Source organism: Varroa jacobsoni, unplaced genomic scaffold (genome assembly GCF_002532875.2).
Source record: "Varroa jacobsoni isolate VJ856 unplaced genomic scaffold, vjacob_1.0 scaffold_1306, whole genome shotgun sequence".
NCBI lineage: Eukaryota > Metazoa > Arthropoda > Arachnida > Mesostigmata > Varroidae > Varroa > Varroa jacobsoni.
Window position 1 is genome coordinate 11,252 of NW_019214208.1, and position 17,571 is coordinate 28,822.

Below are 17,571 nucleotides of genomic sequence, written 5' to 3' on the forward strand. Positions count from 1 at the left end.
GGAACTTGCCATAGATACTCGGACATCGCAACTGAACTTCGGCCGAGAAAAGGAGAGAAAAAAAGGGACTGAGGATGAAGCTAGAAAGTATATTAAATTGTTGAAATTATTAAGCTAATTTAGCGAGTAAACAATAACTGGAAAAGAAACGCATTAGTCCTTCCTCAGGTCTCAGTGAACGGGCCGGCTCTAGGCGTGCGCTCCTTGTTTTGAACGTTTTCATTCTAATAATTTGGCTGCCGCCTCAAAAAAGGCTGGATGCATATCTTATGTTATGCTTTTTATTCCATATGCTAACGAAACGGATAGATGAGTACCGGTTTGAGATAAACATCGGGCATTAATCGCAAGATCGATACACATGTTTACTCTTAACTATACGCCTGTGTTTGGATATGTCTATATTTTTATCTTTAAAATTGCCACAGTAAGTAGGGATGCACTTGTTGATAAATGTCGCTGCATAACTCACGATGTATGTATAGGACCCGAATGCAAACTATTAATTATTATTAGTTTTCCCGATGAGGTCGACAACCTTCTAAAATCCCCCAACTCGCGAAGGACAGTGCCATATATGTGGTACTGCTTTACTCAAAATGACTATCACCCTTTTTAAGATAGTTCACTTCTTATTAGATGTTCAGTCCTAATGCATATTGATTGAAATTAATAATGAAGCAAAGCTTTTTATCAAATATGGTCTGACTCTATGGCGGCCGAAGGCCTATTACCAGCGCAATATAAAAATTCGCCGTCGTTGGAAGCTCCTTCTCCAAATTGATAGCTCTGGATAATTGTAGCCACAGCGCCTGCTTACGAATCTCTAGTTGCATCTGTTTTGGCGTATGTGTTTCCGAGTGTGACTGCTGTTTACAGTTAGATACTAATATTTTTATGATGGATCATATTTAGGGACACAATCGCACTGTTTTCTGTCTCACCTTGCAACTCACATTTGAATTTATAGGGCTAATGTTTTTTGCATCAATAAACATTATTTTGAAAACTTGATAGCGTTCGCCATATGCAGAAGTGAAAGGAAACAGAGCATAATCTAGACGAAAGACAAAACGGCAACTTCGAAACGGTATCTTTACACCCGGTAACCGGCGGTTTCGACTCAACTGCCGTCAACCGATGACAGTCTTCTCTCTCCCTCACCTGAATACGAGTGCGTGAAGCAGCATTTTGATTCATTAAATTCGCGAAAGAAGCACGAAAAGTACAAACCTTTAAAACATTTAACGGTAAAGTCCCGCACGGGCATAGGACGAAACGTAGGTGGTATACTGGATGTCACCCAGGTCGAATAATCGTATGACACAGACAGTTCATAGGACTCCGCTTACCAGCCGTTCCTTATATAACGAAAGCCAAAGTGAGACTTACGAAACGTCCTTTTGTCTCCTCCCCACTTTCTTTCTGTCCCTCGGCAATATACCGGTCGTCTAGCCATAACGAACCACTGAAAAGTAATTTGGAAACATGCGGCATGCATTAACGTTAGCGACCGACCATAGCAAGTACAGCAACCATAGCTGCCATTATCGAAGCACTATATGCCACTCGTTTGTTCTTTTTTTCAACTAAAGATGATGTTTTAGCTCAAAACATAGACGGACTTTGTGTGCAGGGACAATTCGATATCTATTTGGCGTGCACCCTATATGCTATTGCAGATAGCCTACGAAGCTGCCAGTAGTTTAGTTTGAGGAACTTTTTTTCGGAAATAAAGTTAGATGTTTTGATTTTTACAGGTGAACCACCAGGATAGAAAGACATGGAAGAATAATTGTGTCCTATTTCGGCACTCAGCGATGCGACATATTAGGCTGTTCATTTTCATTACCGCTAATCGCAAATATTGGCAGATCTTGGATAGGGTGTTATTGACGATGTATGTAAATTGTAAATCAAAAGAGGTGATTTATATTTGCGAAATATACGAACACGATTCTAGATACGGTATTCTAAACATTCTATTAATTATATGCGTGTTTAGTAAAAAAGTTTTTATAATAGCATACATTTTACTTAGGCTAGTTTTGTAAGAATCCACGATGTTAAGTTTTAAAAAATGTTCATGATAATGTTATTGGCTATTTTGAGTCCTTCAGTCTTGAACTTTTCGAAAAATCACTTTGCATCAACAAAAAGAAGTTTCGATATAACATCGCCGTGAACTGATTACTTGTGCAGTTGATACTCAAGAGAAAAAAAGCTATCGATTCTCAGAGAATTTCTGCTACAGGAGCATTAATATATACGCCTTTATTCAGAAAAAAAAGATGCATCAAGAAGCACCAGCACCAAAATCTACGAATTAAAAAACTGCTGCGGAAAAATATGCGAGGCCCGACTTTCTACGTTACCTTATACCTTTTTGCTCATTCGAAGTTTTTGTGCGTGGAACTGATCTAAAATGCAATAAAAATAAAGTCAACCAACAAGAGGAAAACAAAAATTGCGAAGCAACCCTAGGTTTCTAAAAGAAACTAACTGTTTATACGTGGAAAAGACGGTAAAATTTTAAATCACTGCACTGTTTTGCACGAGGCTGAACGTTTTCAGCACGAATATCCTTAAAATATACTATGGGTAGAAAATGTGATAAAGTTGACGACAGTTTAACTTAATTGTACGGTGTCCTAATATGAAGAACTCAATTAGAAACAATCATTTAAATCATATGGAGATCGAGGCGAGACTTACTATTTTAGTCATTCTTATAACCAATTTTAAATGAATAAATATTCAAATACTAGTCTACTATAGCATTATCATGTATATTTAGTTATACAAGATATACGCTATTTTCCGTAGTTAATCAAAAAAATACGCACACAAACAATAATGTGAAATATAAAATTCCAAAGTTTTCCATTTATTTATCAATCTAACTGCCACACTTTCATTTTAATCCATAATCTAGATTTTAAATAGCTTACATGGTATTTCCATCCATACAATACACTACCGTTAACACCTTACTAAACTTGCACATAGCACTTCACTTCCTCTTATTTATGAGTAATCGATATACATTTTTCTGTTCATGTATCAAAGTATAGGAAAACTGAATTGCACCCAAGAGTAACCGTGCTAAGTAAACCTGAAGAATTCCGCCAATGGGAATCTTGATCGCTTATAGTTTTTCGGTTACCGTTTTAATGCAACACCAATTTTTAGGCTTTTTTATAATTGCCACCAATTAAAGCTTACTATACGAAACGGCACTGTGCATTATGGGGACTGCCATTTTCTACACGATGTTCTACGCTTATGGTTGCTCTGTATGTTGTCGTTATTGATTTTAAAAATTTTCACCGTTTTCCAGTAATTTTTTTACACATTGGTATTCATAGCGCGTCGTGTATTCTCTAAGCAGCGAAATCTCGGTGTGCCCGTCTTTTTATAAGTGTTTCTTTGTCAACATATATTTTTATCCACTTGCAGTTTAAAATGAAACTAAACCACGACGTCAATCATGTGATTGAGCCAACAGGAGACCTTCAGTTTCGTTAGAACCAGAAGTCTACTTGCGTCCAACCTTCTGCAGATCAAACTTTTCGTCGGCAATATTCAACATCAGAGACTGGGCGTCAAGGTAGACCTTGTTATGACTCTGAGAAATAGTGCGCGCAATCTGTTGCGCGGCGCGGAACTTCCTAAGCTTGAGGTAGCCAGGATTCTGGGCAATGGCTTCTCCAATCAGTTTAGCTGCTTGGGCCTCTCCTTCTGCGTGCACGATTTTCTGTTGTTTCTCTTGTTTGGCCTGTTCAACAATGAAGGCCGCACGCTGAGCATCCTGCTGGGCAACCTGTTTAGCCTCAACAGCGGCCGTGTACTCCTTGCCGAAGGACAACTCCGTGATCGCGGCGTCATCCAGAATAATGTTGAAATCACGGGCTCGATCCGTTAACTCCTTGCGGATCAGCATCGAAACCTAAAACATGAACGATAATAACAATGAATTGAATACCAAACTGAATTCAGAACCAAAAAAAGATAAAAAAAAAATTACCAGAAGATTAAGCCGCCGCTTTAATTACAAACTGAATTTAAGTGGCACGTTTTCCCTCATACAGAAAATATCATACGGAGTCCAGTTATAGTATGATACAGTCAAACAGCATATTATCTAGCTAGAAGTACGAGTTATAAAACAATATACATGTTTCAAGATGACATTTTGAAAATGTTTACTCTTCCTGAAAGCATAACTTCTATAGGACAAAATGGACACTTCATACATCTTATAGAAAATCGTTTAATACTATAATTCCCAAAACAAATATAGGACTTGTAGCGAAGCGGATATGAAGTTATACTAGTCAAAAGACACTATGACACCTTCGATGATGTTTCGTCTTGCGCGCAACATGCGAGCTATGTAACTAATAAGTACGAACATTCGTAAAACAACAGCGTTTTGACTAGCATAACACAAAGAGGCATCGTGCCTCTTTCTAACAAGGAGCTAATATACTATTGAAAACCATCTCAGCTGAACGGTACGTTGCCGGGGAGGCCGTACTACCGCTGCCTGTTCCATGTTTACAATGGGTAAACGAGGAACGATTACGTCGTTTTAACAACGCTAATATGCAAAAGTACATCCGAAGCTGGCAGAACGGCCTTAGTATCTACGAAGTTTGCACATTAATTTGATGATTGTGGCATTCTATATTTAATTGCGAAGCGTACCGAATGCTCGCCAATAGAAGTAAACAAATTTCATACATATTTGTATAAGACAGTAGGACGGGTTTTGTTCCACATGGCAGCAACAAGCGACCGACCGCGCTCAACTGAATAACATAGATCCATTGAAAATCCGAATGATAACTACTCATGGAATTCTCATAACATTGCTAACCTGCTGTCGCATAGTGATTAGTTGGGATGCATTGAATTTCGCTACGACCGACTTCAGCACTTCATTGCAGATCGATGGCAGGACACGTTCATCGTAATCGGTACCAAGATTACGGTACATCGTAGGTAGCCGAGCGGCATCAGGGCGCGACAGCACTCGTAATGAGATATTCACCATCTGGAGATCTTTCGATCCCGTGGGTGATGAGATCTTCCTCGGCTTGGAGCGAATATCGTAGATAATTGGCCATTGCAGCCACGGGATACGGAAATGCAAACCCTCAGCGTAGACTTCCTCTTTTACACCACCAATACGCGAAAAAATGATTGCTCGGTGGCCACCTTCGACAGTATAGACGGACTGAGAGGCCCCATACAACAGGCCAGCTCCGGCAGCCAAAAGTGTAACACCGGTTCCAACTCCTTTAGGTGAAGAACCGCTGCCGCTGGCCATCATTCCCTTGGCGAATTTCGTAAACTTCTCAGCCATTTTACCGATAAAAACCGCGTCAGACTGCTGAGAATACACTAATGATTAACGGAGAATTCGACTGCAGTGACGAAGGACAATAAACACAGTAACAAATTCATCTAAGAGTTGCTAGCAACACAGTAACAAATCTGCCCGCGTAGGGATTTGTGGTTCTCGGTACGTTATTGAAATCCGCAAGCGAAACTACACACGAAAATCATGCAAATAGAACCGCAGTGTCGTACTGCTAGCAGGACGCTCACAACACGAGGACTGCAACTCGATGAGCAGACGACACTATGGTCGATGTTAAATGCTGAACGGGTTCCCAGTAGCGATATCGCTTCGCCTTAAGGGAAAGGGCCTCTCCACTAGATGGAGGCATGACTATGGTTAGTGGGCTAAAGTGCTAAAATAAAGTACTTTTTAACTAGTATGATATTCAAGTTTAATATCTTAAAATGTGAGTTAATTAAATTAATGTATGAGACTGTATAAGCAAAAAAATCTGTTTTGCGGTAATTGTGTTAGTATAAACAGATATGACTACACTATGGTGGAAAAGTGCCTAGTCAGTAAAGGCGGCGTCGCGCTAAAAACTAGATCTGCGCAGGTTCAGAGTTTAATTGACTTACAAGGACATTTAAACAAAGGGCGGGTGAGCATTGGGTACGATTGGGTTAACACACACATTGTGTAAATATTGGCATTAATAACGGATAGCAACCGATGCTTGTTGAAAAGTAATGCAATACAGCCATTTTTAGATATTCTCGAGATTTCAGTATATTTTGAAATTTAAAAAAAAAGGTATGAAATACCTTTTTTTGTAAGGTAAAGAAGATCAGATTCTCAAAAACCTATCAAGTAAACCACTCAGTATTTTTTAGTATATTTATGCTTAAACTTGTTAAAAAGTATGATGATAACTGAAGTCTTACCAGTTCTACAAGTTTTACAAAAATTTTACAAGTTTCTTGAGTTAAACCAAGTACTGAATGGTTTACTAATAATAAGTTTTTAAGAATCCTATTATTTTTACATTACGAAAAATTTATCAAAGTCTTAACGATTTTGCCTTCAAAATATAATAAATTTACGCATATGGCCAAAATGAAGAAATGAAGAAAAATAATTTACATTTACCCCTGTTCAATAAATCTGCATAGTCTTAAACAAATTTACCAATCAAATTTCTAACATAAGATCGGCTGGACTCCGTGTTTGCCAAAATAATATAGCTAGAATATTTTGGATTGAATGTTAAAAAGAATTTTCATTTGTAATGAAAAAAGTGAGCTCGGTGTGCATGGTTTGACTCAAAAAACTTATAAAATTCAATCCAAAATATTCTAGCTAAGTTTGTTGAGTCAAACCATGCACACCGAGCTCACTATTTTCATTACAAATGAAAATTCTTCTTAACATTAAAAATGAAGGTGTATCAAAAAATCAGTATCCACTTCGTAAGCTCCCTTCCTTCACAGTTCATGATACCTATTTGTATAAAAAATATTTTCTATACAATTAGAATATATGTATACAATTTATATTTATAGTTTTTTCGAGGCAAACTACGTAGGAAGATTTTTGATTAGTTATCAACGACCGCATGTTTTTTCAGTGAGAGTTAGAGACGGACGTATTTTTTTATTCAAATATTTTGTCTATACGTCAATCACTAAATAACTGCTTCTATTGAACATACAACCTTACCTAGCCAAGAACCTGTAAAACACTCGAGATCAATTATTCATCTACCATGAAGCTATTATTACTAAACGCTATCTGGGAAACAAAATACCTTAAAAGCGTTATCAAAATTGACAACCATAAAGTCATCCGTGATTGTTAGCAGAATAGCCCGCTTAATGTATCATGCGTCCATCTTGAGAACCTACACATAATCGCTAAATAACGCTTACATTTTTCTGGCGCCTTATAATCATAGCCTATTTATTTTTTTCTTGTCTTATTACAACGTTACTCTTATGTCGTTTATACTTGTTTATAGTACAGTTGTTTGATATTTTACATTTTACAGTGTTCTTTCTGGCGATATTCCAACGATGGCGTCATTGTATTGCACACGAGCATACACAAGGGTACAGATAAAAGATTAATAATACAGGATTTAGGTCACGAATTTTTCACGATCATGTGCTTTTGGATAAATTAGTGCTGTTTATGCTAAAACAACAGCAAGTCAAAGCACAATAGCAGTTAAAAGCAGACGGAACCAATATACAAGTGATAAATACATCGGTTGGCTACGACCCGTCTCTGTAACGATACTAAGTGTATTGCTATGAAGAACCACATATGAAGGATTTTGGATGTCATTACCAAACTGAGGAGAAACAACAATTATACATTGTACATTTGTCGTGGGACGAACTAGATGACTTCGCCTGGGTTGACACCATCAATGGACCATCGTAGACGTGCAAACGATGAGAAATCACGTGTGTTCTACACAAATGTCACATAATTACTTATCTAAATAATATTTGGTTACCACAGCGTAGATGTGAAAAGGTGAGATAGAACTCTGGTTTTGTAAGCCGGCGTATTGGTTAATATCGTAATCCTTAGCCTAAGGGTTAAAAGTAGGCCCGAAAGTTTCTTTGTCTGTTTCAAGTACTTGTCGGCTTTAACTGAAATCGCTAACTAGAAATTTGTCTGCATTTTGGGAACTTATCAAGAGCAGTAACAAAAACAGTACACCGGATGTGCACCATGCCACTTCGGAAGACGGAAAAGCTGGGTACAGTATGGGGCTTTCTTGTGCAAACATTACGTTTTAATTCTTCATCGACGCAAAAATGCCAGGAGGAAGACCATATGAGATTATTAAATCAACTAATTACAGATGAAATACATCAGCGACACACATGATTATCACGGAAATCCTACACCGTAAAGACGGTCTTTCCTGCAGTATGTCTGCTCTTTTAGCTCTATTATGTATTCCGCTCAGATATTCGGGACGAACGATAAAAGAGTTTTTTACATTTGAAATACATTCCTGCTTGGTCTTAGTGAAGTAACCAAAAGGGATGCTCATATAAAGCCAGTTAGCCTCATGCCTTGTTACGCTTCCGACTGAATTGCGGCAGTTGCCGGCGCCGAGAGGTCTCCGCCTTCGCAATCAAGGAATGGGGCCGTCATATCCTTGTTTATACCTGGACAAGCGAATTATTATTACTGTTATTATTATTAGTAGTACTATTATTAATACATTTTTGGGTAAAAGCAGCGCAAGTGCGCTGTTTTTCTTTAAAAACACCAGTGTCCAATAACGGTAAATTTACAGACTCCAACCAGCAAGTTCCATGCGCCTCTAATCATAAAAAAACCTAAACATTAACATCTGTATAACTTACATAACTCCACGACTGTAAAATTATAAGCTTACAATCTGCATGCAATCGTAGAATAGAAAATTATATTGGTAATGATAGAAGCTTTAATAATTGCAGTGCCAATACCGTGAGTTGCAATAACATCACAAATTCGTGAGGTTTTCCTTACCCGGCGTCAGATCACACGCGAAGGATGAGGTTTGATCGATCCTTCTGCAGGTCTCAGTCTCTCGATAGTCTTCGCCCGACGGCGTTGATGGAGTACTACCTGATACGAACTCGTAGCTCACCGAAGCGCCGAAGCAAGTCTCCTTACTGATCTTAACCTCACCTGTTTCCCGGTTCGTCTCCGTGATCCGAAGATGATGTCGAACAGCTGGCTCAGAATCGGTCACCACCTAAGTTTGTGCAAGTTTGAGTTTAAGCAACCAGTATGACCTAATCGTTAATAGCGCAGAAGATTACTACTTATTATGTGACTATTTTAGTTGCTCCAAAAAATTATCACAGCTCTCGAAAGTTCAAAAAATAATTATTATTCTCACCTCTAGTTTGTATGTACGGTTCCGTTCGAGGAGAATTGGTTTTGCTTTTGACGCCGTTGATTTCGTTGATAGACTCGATTTCGGAATCAAATTTAACTGTTGCTTCACTTGACTATTGGCATTTTCTCTCTTGTTCCGCGTCGGCTGGACCACTACATGCCGAAGTCTGTCCTCGAGTCCGTCAACCTCGTCGATGTTTATTTTAGCCGGCAACGGAGGTGCGGTGGGCTGTTTCATCGGCTTTTGAACGCGGGCGTATACGGCCTCATCATTCGGTTCATGGGCTGTAGTAAACGCTTCCTGTGCACCAACAATTTCATACTCGCCTGAAGAGGATATATAGTCCTGTTCGGGATCACCTTTACATATAGGTTCCGAAAAATCAAGATCAGATGCTGACTCTTCGGTTTCGTTTTCGAAGCGCAATGATTTTTCTACTCGCATTGGGCTATTGCATGGAACTGCCGTGTGGCTAAATTTTTGAATAGAGGGAAAAAATAAGGATTTTTTGTTAGCAGCATAATCGGTGTTCGCAGTTGATGCTACATGAGGCGCAAACTTCTGATGAGTTGATATTAGTCTTGGTTGACGGTGATTATCATCTGTTTCTAGCGGTGAGACTTGTTGCGTCTGATGTTCATAGTTTCTGACCTCCAAGGCAGGTTGGACTGCAGTGGTTTGTATCTGCTCTGTATCTTTAATTGTTGCTGCTGTCGGGTCCACTGAAATCGGTTGGGAAGACTTTTTCGGAGGAGTTACGCCGCGCAACTTTGAAGATGTCGTTGATACAAACGCATTGGTGAGTCGCGCCAAACGCTCCTTCACTGACCCCTCGGCTTTTCTAGCCTGTTTCATCTCAAAGCTGGCGCCTGAGCTTTCACTGTCATTGGACGAAACGCTTGCCGGCCGTTTTGGCGTACTCATCAAGGTGGCTGACTTCCGATGATTACGTGGAGGTAATCGCGACAAGTCCATCGTAACGTGTGCGGACATATTGGCAGTCTCGAAAGTGTCGCCGGCGTACAAGCTAGGAAGCTCTGAATCTTCGACATAGGGGGGCGGAGTTCGGAACGACGAACGCATGGAAATGTCATGACTTTTTAATTTACTCAGTTGGGATGATTGCCCTGACGAATAGAGGTTAGCGACCCGACGATTATGCGTTACCGGCCAGGGTCCCCTGTTTTGACCTCCGGAGATGATAACCGATAGCTGCTGGTAGATCTCTTCTAGATTTGTTTTTCGCTGCGAAATGGACGGCTGGGAGACGAATTCAAGAAAACGTTAAAGCAACATAAGCGCTTGTTATTTACAGACTCAAATATCATTTCTAATTTTATACAAAAGATAACTGAGAGCTAATGGGATAGCAATGCACTAAAAGCATAATATAATATATTCAACATAAATGGCCCTAAATCAATATTAACATCGTAACAGCAATGACAATAGTGTAAAAACATTCTCTACCCACCATCATTGCCATATGCATAACACGCTGAAACTCCGAAGGTATATTGTCCGGTGTTTGTAGGATTTTCTTGTGAACGACGAGTTCCTGATAAACGCTATCCAGATCTTCGTCACACCACGGTATGGTCTTAGTGAAAACTTCCCAAACAACCACTGCTAGCGAATATAAATCTGAGGCCTGTTTTGCAGATCCATTAGCCAAAACTTCGGGCGCCAACCAATGAAAATAGTATTCTTGGACACCACGATCCCCAATCGTAAACTTTCGGCAATCGTTTGGTTGTGAGCGTTCGTCCTGAAGAAACTCAAAACCAGACAGTTTAGCGAGGTTCGGCGAAATGACGACAATCGCATGTGGGTTAATGCAGGCATGGACGAATCCAGTTTCGTGGAGATACAGAACGGCGTCGCAGATCTGTCTCAGCATGTGTATGAAGTCAACTGTTCATTGGGGAGAAAGAACGAACGAATGACAATATAGGAAAATAACCTTTCGCCTTTTTTTCTTTAGATAGCTTATATAGATATATGCTTAAATGCCACTGTCAAATGTAGTTGAGAGTCAACCTTCATACGATTTTCCTTCTTACTATATGAAGCCTTGCAGAACAATGTCTTTGCGAACGAGAACCTCATACTGGTCCAAGTGTGTTAGGATGGCATAATCAAGCAAATACAATACAAGAAAAGATACTAACAACTCTTCGTTCGTTCGAACTTCTACTAACCATTCCTTCTCACTGACTGCATATTAACTGTACTTGGTCAAATTAACTTACAACCCGAGGGTATATATTATTCCATTTGTGCTGATATACAAACACCATACTCAAGACCAGACCTGTACGGTGAGCCGGCTAGTAATGTTAAATCGAAATCGCCCTGATCCATTCATAGGCTAGTTAGGCACAGCATCCTAGCGCGTGTCTCCACCTAATCACGTTCATCTCCCATCGTCGCCCTAGTAGAGAAAGCCAAGAGCGGCTTTCCCCATAATGAAACCGTTGCTGAATAGTCACGCTACGAGGGCTTGAGGAGTGAGGAGGAGGAAAAGGGCAAAAACTAACGCACAAACACGGGGCTCTAACTAGTAAATTTGGTTGGGCTAGACATTGTTTGTTGTTTCGTATGCACCCACACGATTCTGTGCAATAATGTAAGTCCTTCTTTTTCTAAGCCTTTTACAGCATCATGACCCTTTTACCCAACGTAACGCCACAGAAAATGCTATAGAAAAGATAGCTCCGTAATAAGATGGCTATGTACAAAATATCCTGAACCTAGTGTAGTACACGTTTTCACTAAAGATCAACTTTTAATCAAACTGTATTCCCATGAGGCGGGCGTTTGCTTCGTGCATACCATTCTGCAAAGCAATGGCGAATTTACTATCATGACCTGCATCAAAACCCGGTACTAGTTATTGTTTTGGCTTGTGTAGTGGCAGCAGTATTATACGATCACGCAATAATGAGCAATTCCCTATTGCACTCCTATCTTTGACGTCTAACATGATCAAAACTACATACCTGTGGGTAACCTTGGTGTCGCATCATCATCATGAAGTAATTTAAACAGACTACCGAAGTGAACAGCTTCGTATACGATAAAGGCGTCCTCCATATTCTCCGTCGGTGAAATTGCCAGCGGCCATAAATAGTTTGGGTGCGGTGTCAATCGGCGAATGTTTTCAATCTCCTGTAAAATGACATCGCTGCGGATACCTTTGCGCATCCGCCTATTTGCTGTGAACCGCTTAACCGTCACCCGCAGGCTATCTCGATACATCGTCTGTAAAACGGTCATCGGTCCGGCCCAAGTCGTACGCGGATCGTCGGCATGTAACAGAAGGCCAGGAGATACATAACTGATATGCGTAGGCACCCCGACTTCGCCACCCCACTGGTACAATGGACCAAATCCGCCATCCGTGATTAGACGTTCTGTACACCACTTTCGACGTTGAGTGCCTAAAGCAATGGTCAAACTCAGTTAAATAAGTCTTCATTTTTGACCGATTCTCGGGTTGAGGTGCCTCACAATTATACAGAGTCGATACAGTTTAAACAAGGCGAAATAAAAAAAAACTGTGGTCTCTTTCACAACGTGGATCACCAGGTGGAGTTTCGGCTATATCGAACAAAACATTTTGCAAAAAATAACACAATCGTGTGTCCAACTGTTTTTTTTCAGTGCTGTAACGACCAAGCGTTGAAGAAATCTCAGCATTGCATATTTGCATAGGCGTGAAGCGCTTTTCCAAACAACCACAGAGTTGGGTTCCTAATTCACAGCAACAAGCGCACGACTTTTGACCTTATAGCGATAAGTAGCAACTAGGTATGGTAAAACTAGCTAATCAACAATAAACAGCACACGGATAATAGCTAGAGGCAAATACTTCTCAAGAACCCAATATTTCTGTTCAAATAAGCATTCGCGCACCTGAATTTGACCATAATACAATTACCATAGCCCCGTAGTACCAAATTTTTAGTACAGTTTACCGTCAAAGACCAACTCTTTCTAAACGATATACTCGATACATATTACTGGTTCATAAACTAGTTTTTGTATGATTAAATAGTTCAGAGTGCAGTTGGCCAAGCATTTGCTGGAGCGGACCAAAACCTACCCCAATCCTATATTTCATCGATATTATAGATAATTCTAACATGATTACATTTTAGGTGCTAAAATCGGTAGCATAAAGTCTATGCACACTAGTCAAAAGTGCAACTGGTGAATTCTGCGTACATTAACCGAATAAGAAACGTTGGTTACATACCAACGCTATGTTTTAGGTTAGAAGATTGTCGCAAGCGCCGATTGCCTAAACTAAAAGAAACAAGTGACCTGATAAAAACGCACTAGTTCACGACAAATGATATACACTTTTAACGTCGTTTATTACTAATAAACGGTACAACGTTGATTTTTCAAATTCTACTATTTTGAAATTTCGCGCTATAGATCGTTGATACATCGCTGGCGATAATCGCTGTTGCCCACGAATATTCTATGACCAATGGGAAATACGTAATCTAATACGGACGTGTTCAATCGCACAGATCCTGTATGAGAATCAATAAATTATCATTTGGCATTAATAGACTCACACGTGGATTTCTATTAATACAGACAAGTGAACACATAGGTTTCGTTACGTAAAATCAAGGAATTTGTTAAGTCAAAATCGATGATATTACATGGGGAGAAATATGCTAACCACTAATTCTATCTTTATATAGCTACATGACTTTACAAACAGGTGGTTCTAACAATCGAGGTAATATGTGCGTATTAAACAACCTGAATTAGGCAAATGGCCACGCTGATTTGCTACAATAAGCGAATATTACAAAGATAATAGTCATATTAAAGCTCGCCTGATTTAACAACACTGTCAGGGTGGGCTACTTCGCGCCAGATAAACGTCTTAGGAATAGGTGTAAGTAGGTCGCGCTTTGCCTTAGGCGCAAATCTATGTATTTTCTCTAGAATATAATTCGCATTAAGGCTTGCCAATGATAATGTTGATAATGGTGGCAATGAAGGTAACAACACTAATGTAGCGAATATTTAACCAGCGGAAGAGAAAGGCATGTAAGGTCAAAACCGATTGACCACAAGTCATCGACGTCCCACCTCCCACTCCTAAAAAAAAATCGAGTAACATAGACAACTTACCGGATGAAAGCCTTCGTTTGAGAAGGGCACAACCATCAGCTGTCGGAAGTTTGTCTTCAACATAGCGTTCGGCTAATCGGTAGGCATCCGTTCGCTTGCGCAAGATAAACTCGATGACCCGAGAACGCGCCGTCGGATCTTGGCAATCGCGGGCCCATTCACACGGCGTTCGACCTTCGTCATCCCTTAGGCGAAGATCACCCCCACAGAGAATGAGCTGTTGTACGATTGTTGTTGAGCCTCGAATACATGCAGCGTGTACAGCTGTTGCGCCTCCAATGCAGCGAGCGTTTGGGTTTGCCTTTCGAGCGAGTAGGAACTGGACGCTGCTCATGTGCCCTAAAAGAGAATTACATTCTTGTGATTGTATGTGTAGATATATATGTAATGACAAAAGTATTTATATATGAAAATAATATGCTGATAAGGCTCCTTAAAACATTGCTGGGAATGCTTGTAGATTTTTTGATCAGAACCTCCGTTGACAAATTAGATGGCTGGTGCCCACACGAAAGGATTCGTGTCCATTCTGATGTCTAACATTCACCTTGCATGTGCCTTAGGTAATACTACTATCGAAGATTTTGAAGACACCACTTCATAATGATACCGGGCTGATATCACCTTTAGCGGTTAGTAACATACTCTACGTACATGGTTAAATGAATCTTCTATTACAGGATCATATGTTCACTTTTGGCAAATCACTACAGGCAACTATTTATTGGCCAACTGTAAACAATACCCAGTACTACAAAAAAATAAAAACAATTCTTTTGTGTTTGGCTCGGAATCATTGTGTAGACCAAACCTGCTAAAGAGAGAAAATTGCAAGCGCCCCAATATCCCTTAACTACTGACTGGAATTAGGCTATCAAAGTGCTAGATATTGAAATACAAGCGAACAGGATTATAGTAAAACTTTGAAAACATTTACGGTAAAAACGAATGTTCTTAAATACTATATCTTGCACGTGTTTCAACATTTCCATGAAAATGTAGTTATGCTTTATTAAAGTGTGGATTTGCTATGCATGAACCACAAAATGCTTTTCAAAAAGACGTTTTTCGCACACTGTTCAACATTTTTTTCGGCTTTACAGAAGAGATAGATATTAGAGAAAAAGTTTGCGTAAATATAACATCGTGACTAATCGAAAAGTTTCCCGACACAGCCCGCGTTGTCGCTTCGTGCTAGTAGTATTTCTGGCCTAAACTGCTGATAATGACAAATAGTCGGCGCTAGTATCTTTCATTGGGGATAACATTTTATAGTGGTTCTTCGAGGGATAACGCTATTCACTATTAGAAATGTCACTCATGAACAAGCCGAGGGAGAGATCTAGCATGTATACAATACTTCCTCTAACAACCAGACCTTAAGGTGCTTTTTTCCCGCCTCTGTGTTAGAAGCTTCGTTTCAAAACATTGCCTGCAAACACCGGAGCCGCTTAAGCAAGTGACGAAGCTTGGTACTTTTACATTCTAAATAACACATTGTGGTTGCCAGTCACCTTAAAAGCCGTTATTCATTATATATTAATATCTTTTTTTTCGAAGGAAGTTTAATCAATATTGCACTGGGTTTTAACTGTAAATTCAAATTAAGGTTATATCATCTTGTTTGGACGATATTCAATTGATAACCTATGGCAGTGGTTCACTATACAGGTCGTCTTACCTGCTTCAACAGCGAGGTAGAGCGCTGTAAATCCACCCTCTACGAGATCCACATGATAACCTTGATCCAGAAGTCGTTCGAGCTCTTTCACTCTGTTGGCTTTGGCTGCCTCGTGCAAGCGACATGCTGACATCCTGCAAGACGCTTTTAATGCTGCGGGAACACTTAGAGCTAAACATAAAAGAGTTCTCTTATTTTGCTTTTGACCAGATACCTTTTGTCTTCTGTACTTTAATGATGAGCAACACTCAATGCACTTGAGCACTCATATCAGTCTACTAATACCTGTCGCCATGGAACTGATTCAACTGCTTAATCTGATCGACAAAAAGTATGCTCCGAATTGGGGCGTCTGCTACGTGGAGTTCTACTGGCGCGGTTTTTGAAAACGACGAGTAGTGTCTGGGTGACTGATAAGACCGCTGGTGACCAGTAAACAGGAGTATTCAGGATAGTTTCTAATCGTTCCCGCGATGTGATGTTGCTATTATTACTATTATTATTACTATTTTGCTGATACAACTGCATTAAACTTAGCCGGTGCGATAAGTATGTTCACAGTTTGCTTAAGCTGTGTTGAGGCCTCCATAGGCATACTGCGTTTAGCTTTGATTTTCATATATGCAGACAAACAAGTCGTTAAAAAGAGTCGAAGTTCAGACGGGTTGTATGTTTTCAAGTTTTTTACTCGTTAGCCTGGCTGATGCAAGTGAGCATTCACTTTTTTTTTTCTATCATTCTCCATTTTAAAGAGTATACGGGTTTCAATCGCAATAAAAGAAGCCTCAAGTTGATAAGGTGTATCATCACGTTAGAATCTTCATGCCTATTCATTTTTTATAGGCTGAGCAATATACGATATATACAATCCTAAAGAGCTATAGAGGGGCTTCTTTCGCGCTTTTTGAAAAACCTGTAGTTTACTATAATGTGTCCTTCCTGGTATTTTTTTAGGATATCCAGTATTTTTTAGAATTCCATTTCCATAATAGAATGCATTAGGTTGCATTACATTCAAAGGATTAGTTACGGAAAAGAAATGCCATTAGTTCATAGTACCTTAATGTATATTTAAACGTTTTGCCAGTATGCAAATTCAACCCAGAAACTTTTGGGTAATCTTTTTTATGGTTTAGATACTAAATAGAATAATGCGAATTGAGAAATGGATACGAACCTGACCGGGGTCGAGCTACGAAGTGAAAAGGTAAAAAGCTCAGTGGACATGGCATGATTGGCAGGATATGAGGTGATATTCCTTGTTGCTCCTGAGTCTTTATGAATCTCCGCCGAGCTCTGCAAAAGCTCTCACTTATTTCGAATGCGACCTTAAAATGCTTATCACGCTTATCATATAAAAAAAAAAGAAGTTACTCAAGCTAAAACTGCATTAGGCACGAGTAACCACTGCAAACATTATAGGAAATTTATCGCGGGAAATATTTGCTTTAGTGTGTGGCCTGC

At 39.6% G+C, this 17,571-nt stretch overlaps 2 protein-coding genes across 2 annotated transcripts; both read right to left on the reverse strand.

The window, feature by feature from the left end:
• Nucleotides 1-2,854: 2,854 nt before the first annotated feature.
• On the reverse strand, nt 2,855-5,653 carry Phb2 (prohibitin 2). The gene is made up of 2 exons (XM_022847808.2): nt 4,883-5,653; nt 2,855-3,949 (listed from the first exon to the last, which is right to left on the reverse strand). The coding sequence occupies exons 1-2, from the start codon at nt 5,369-5,371 to the stop codon at nt 3,539-3,541; spliced, it is 900 nt and encodes a 299-aa protein (XP_022703543.1). The 5' UTR covers nt 5,372-5,653; the 3' UTR covers nt 2,855-3,538.
• A 1,626-nt stretch (nt 5,654-7,279) lies between these two features.
• Nucleotides 7,280-17,517, reverse strand: LOC111268655 (uncharacterized). Its single transcript, XM_022847773.2, has 8 exons — nt 17,285-17,517; nt 16,108-16,241; nt 14,427-14,765; nt 12,266-12,706; nt 10,738-11,177; nt 9,264-10,523; nt 8,888-9,116; nt 7,280-8,538 (listed from the first exon to the last, which is right to left on the reverse strand). The coding sequence occupies exons 1-8, from the start codon at nt 17,332-17,334 to the stop codon at nt 8,447-8,449; spliced, it is 2,985 nt and encodes a 994-aa protein (XP_022703508.1). The 5' UTR covers nt 17,335-17,517; the 3' UTR covers nt 7,280-8,446.
• Nucleotides 17,518-17,571: the final 54 nt, after the last annotated feature.

What these genes read in the sequence shown, in the direction of transcription:
- Phb2 (XM_022847808.2), bottom strand. Translation starts at nt 5,371, where the DNA reads ATGGCTGAGAAGTTTACGAAATTCGCCAAGGGAATGATGGCCAGCGGC. An exon ending in TAATCACTATGCGACAGCAG is followed by an intron (nt 3,950 to 4,882) that starts GTTAGCAATGTT and finishes TTCATGTTTTAG; the next exon opens with GTTTCGATGCTGATCCGCAA.
- LOC111268655 (XM_022847773.2), bottom strand. Translation starts at nt 17,334, where the DNA reads ATGTCCACTGAGCTTTTTACCTTTTCACTTCGTAGCTCGACCCCGGTC. An exon ending in CGTAGCTCGACCCCGGTCAG is followed by an intron (nt 16,242 to 17,284) that starts GTTCGTATCCAT and finishes AGCGTCTTGCAG; the next exon opens with GATGTCAGCATGTCGCTTGC. An exon ending in CGCGTGTGATCTGACGCCGG is followed by an intron (nt 8,539 to 8,887) that starts GTAAGGAAAACC and finishes TCGCTTGTCCAG; the next exon opens with GTATAAACAAGGATATGACG.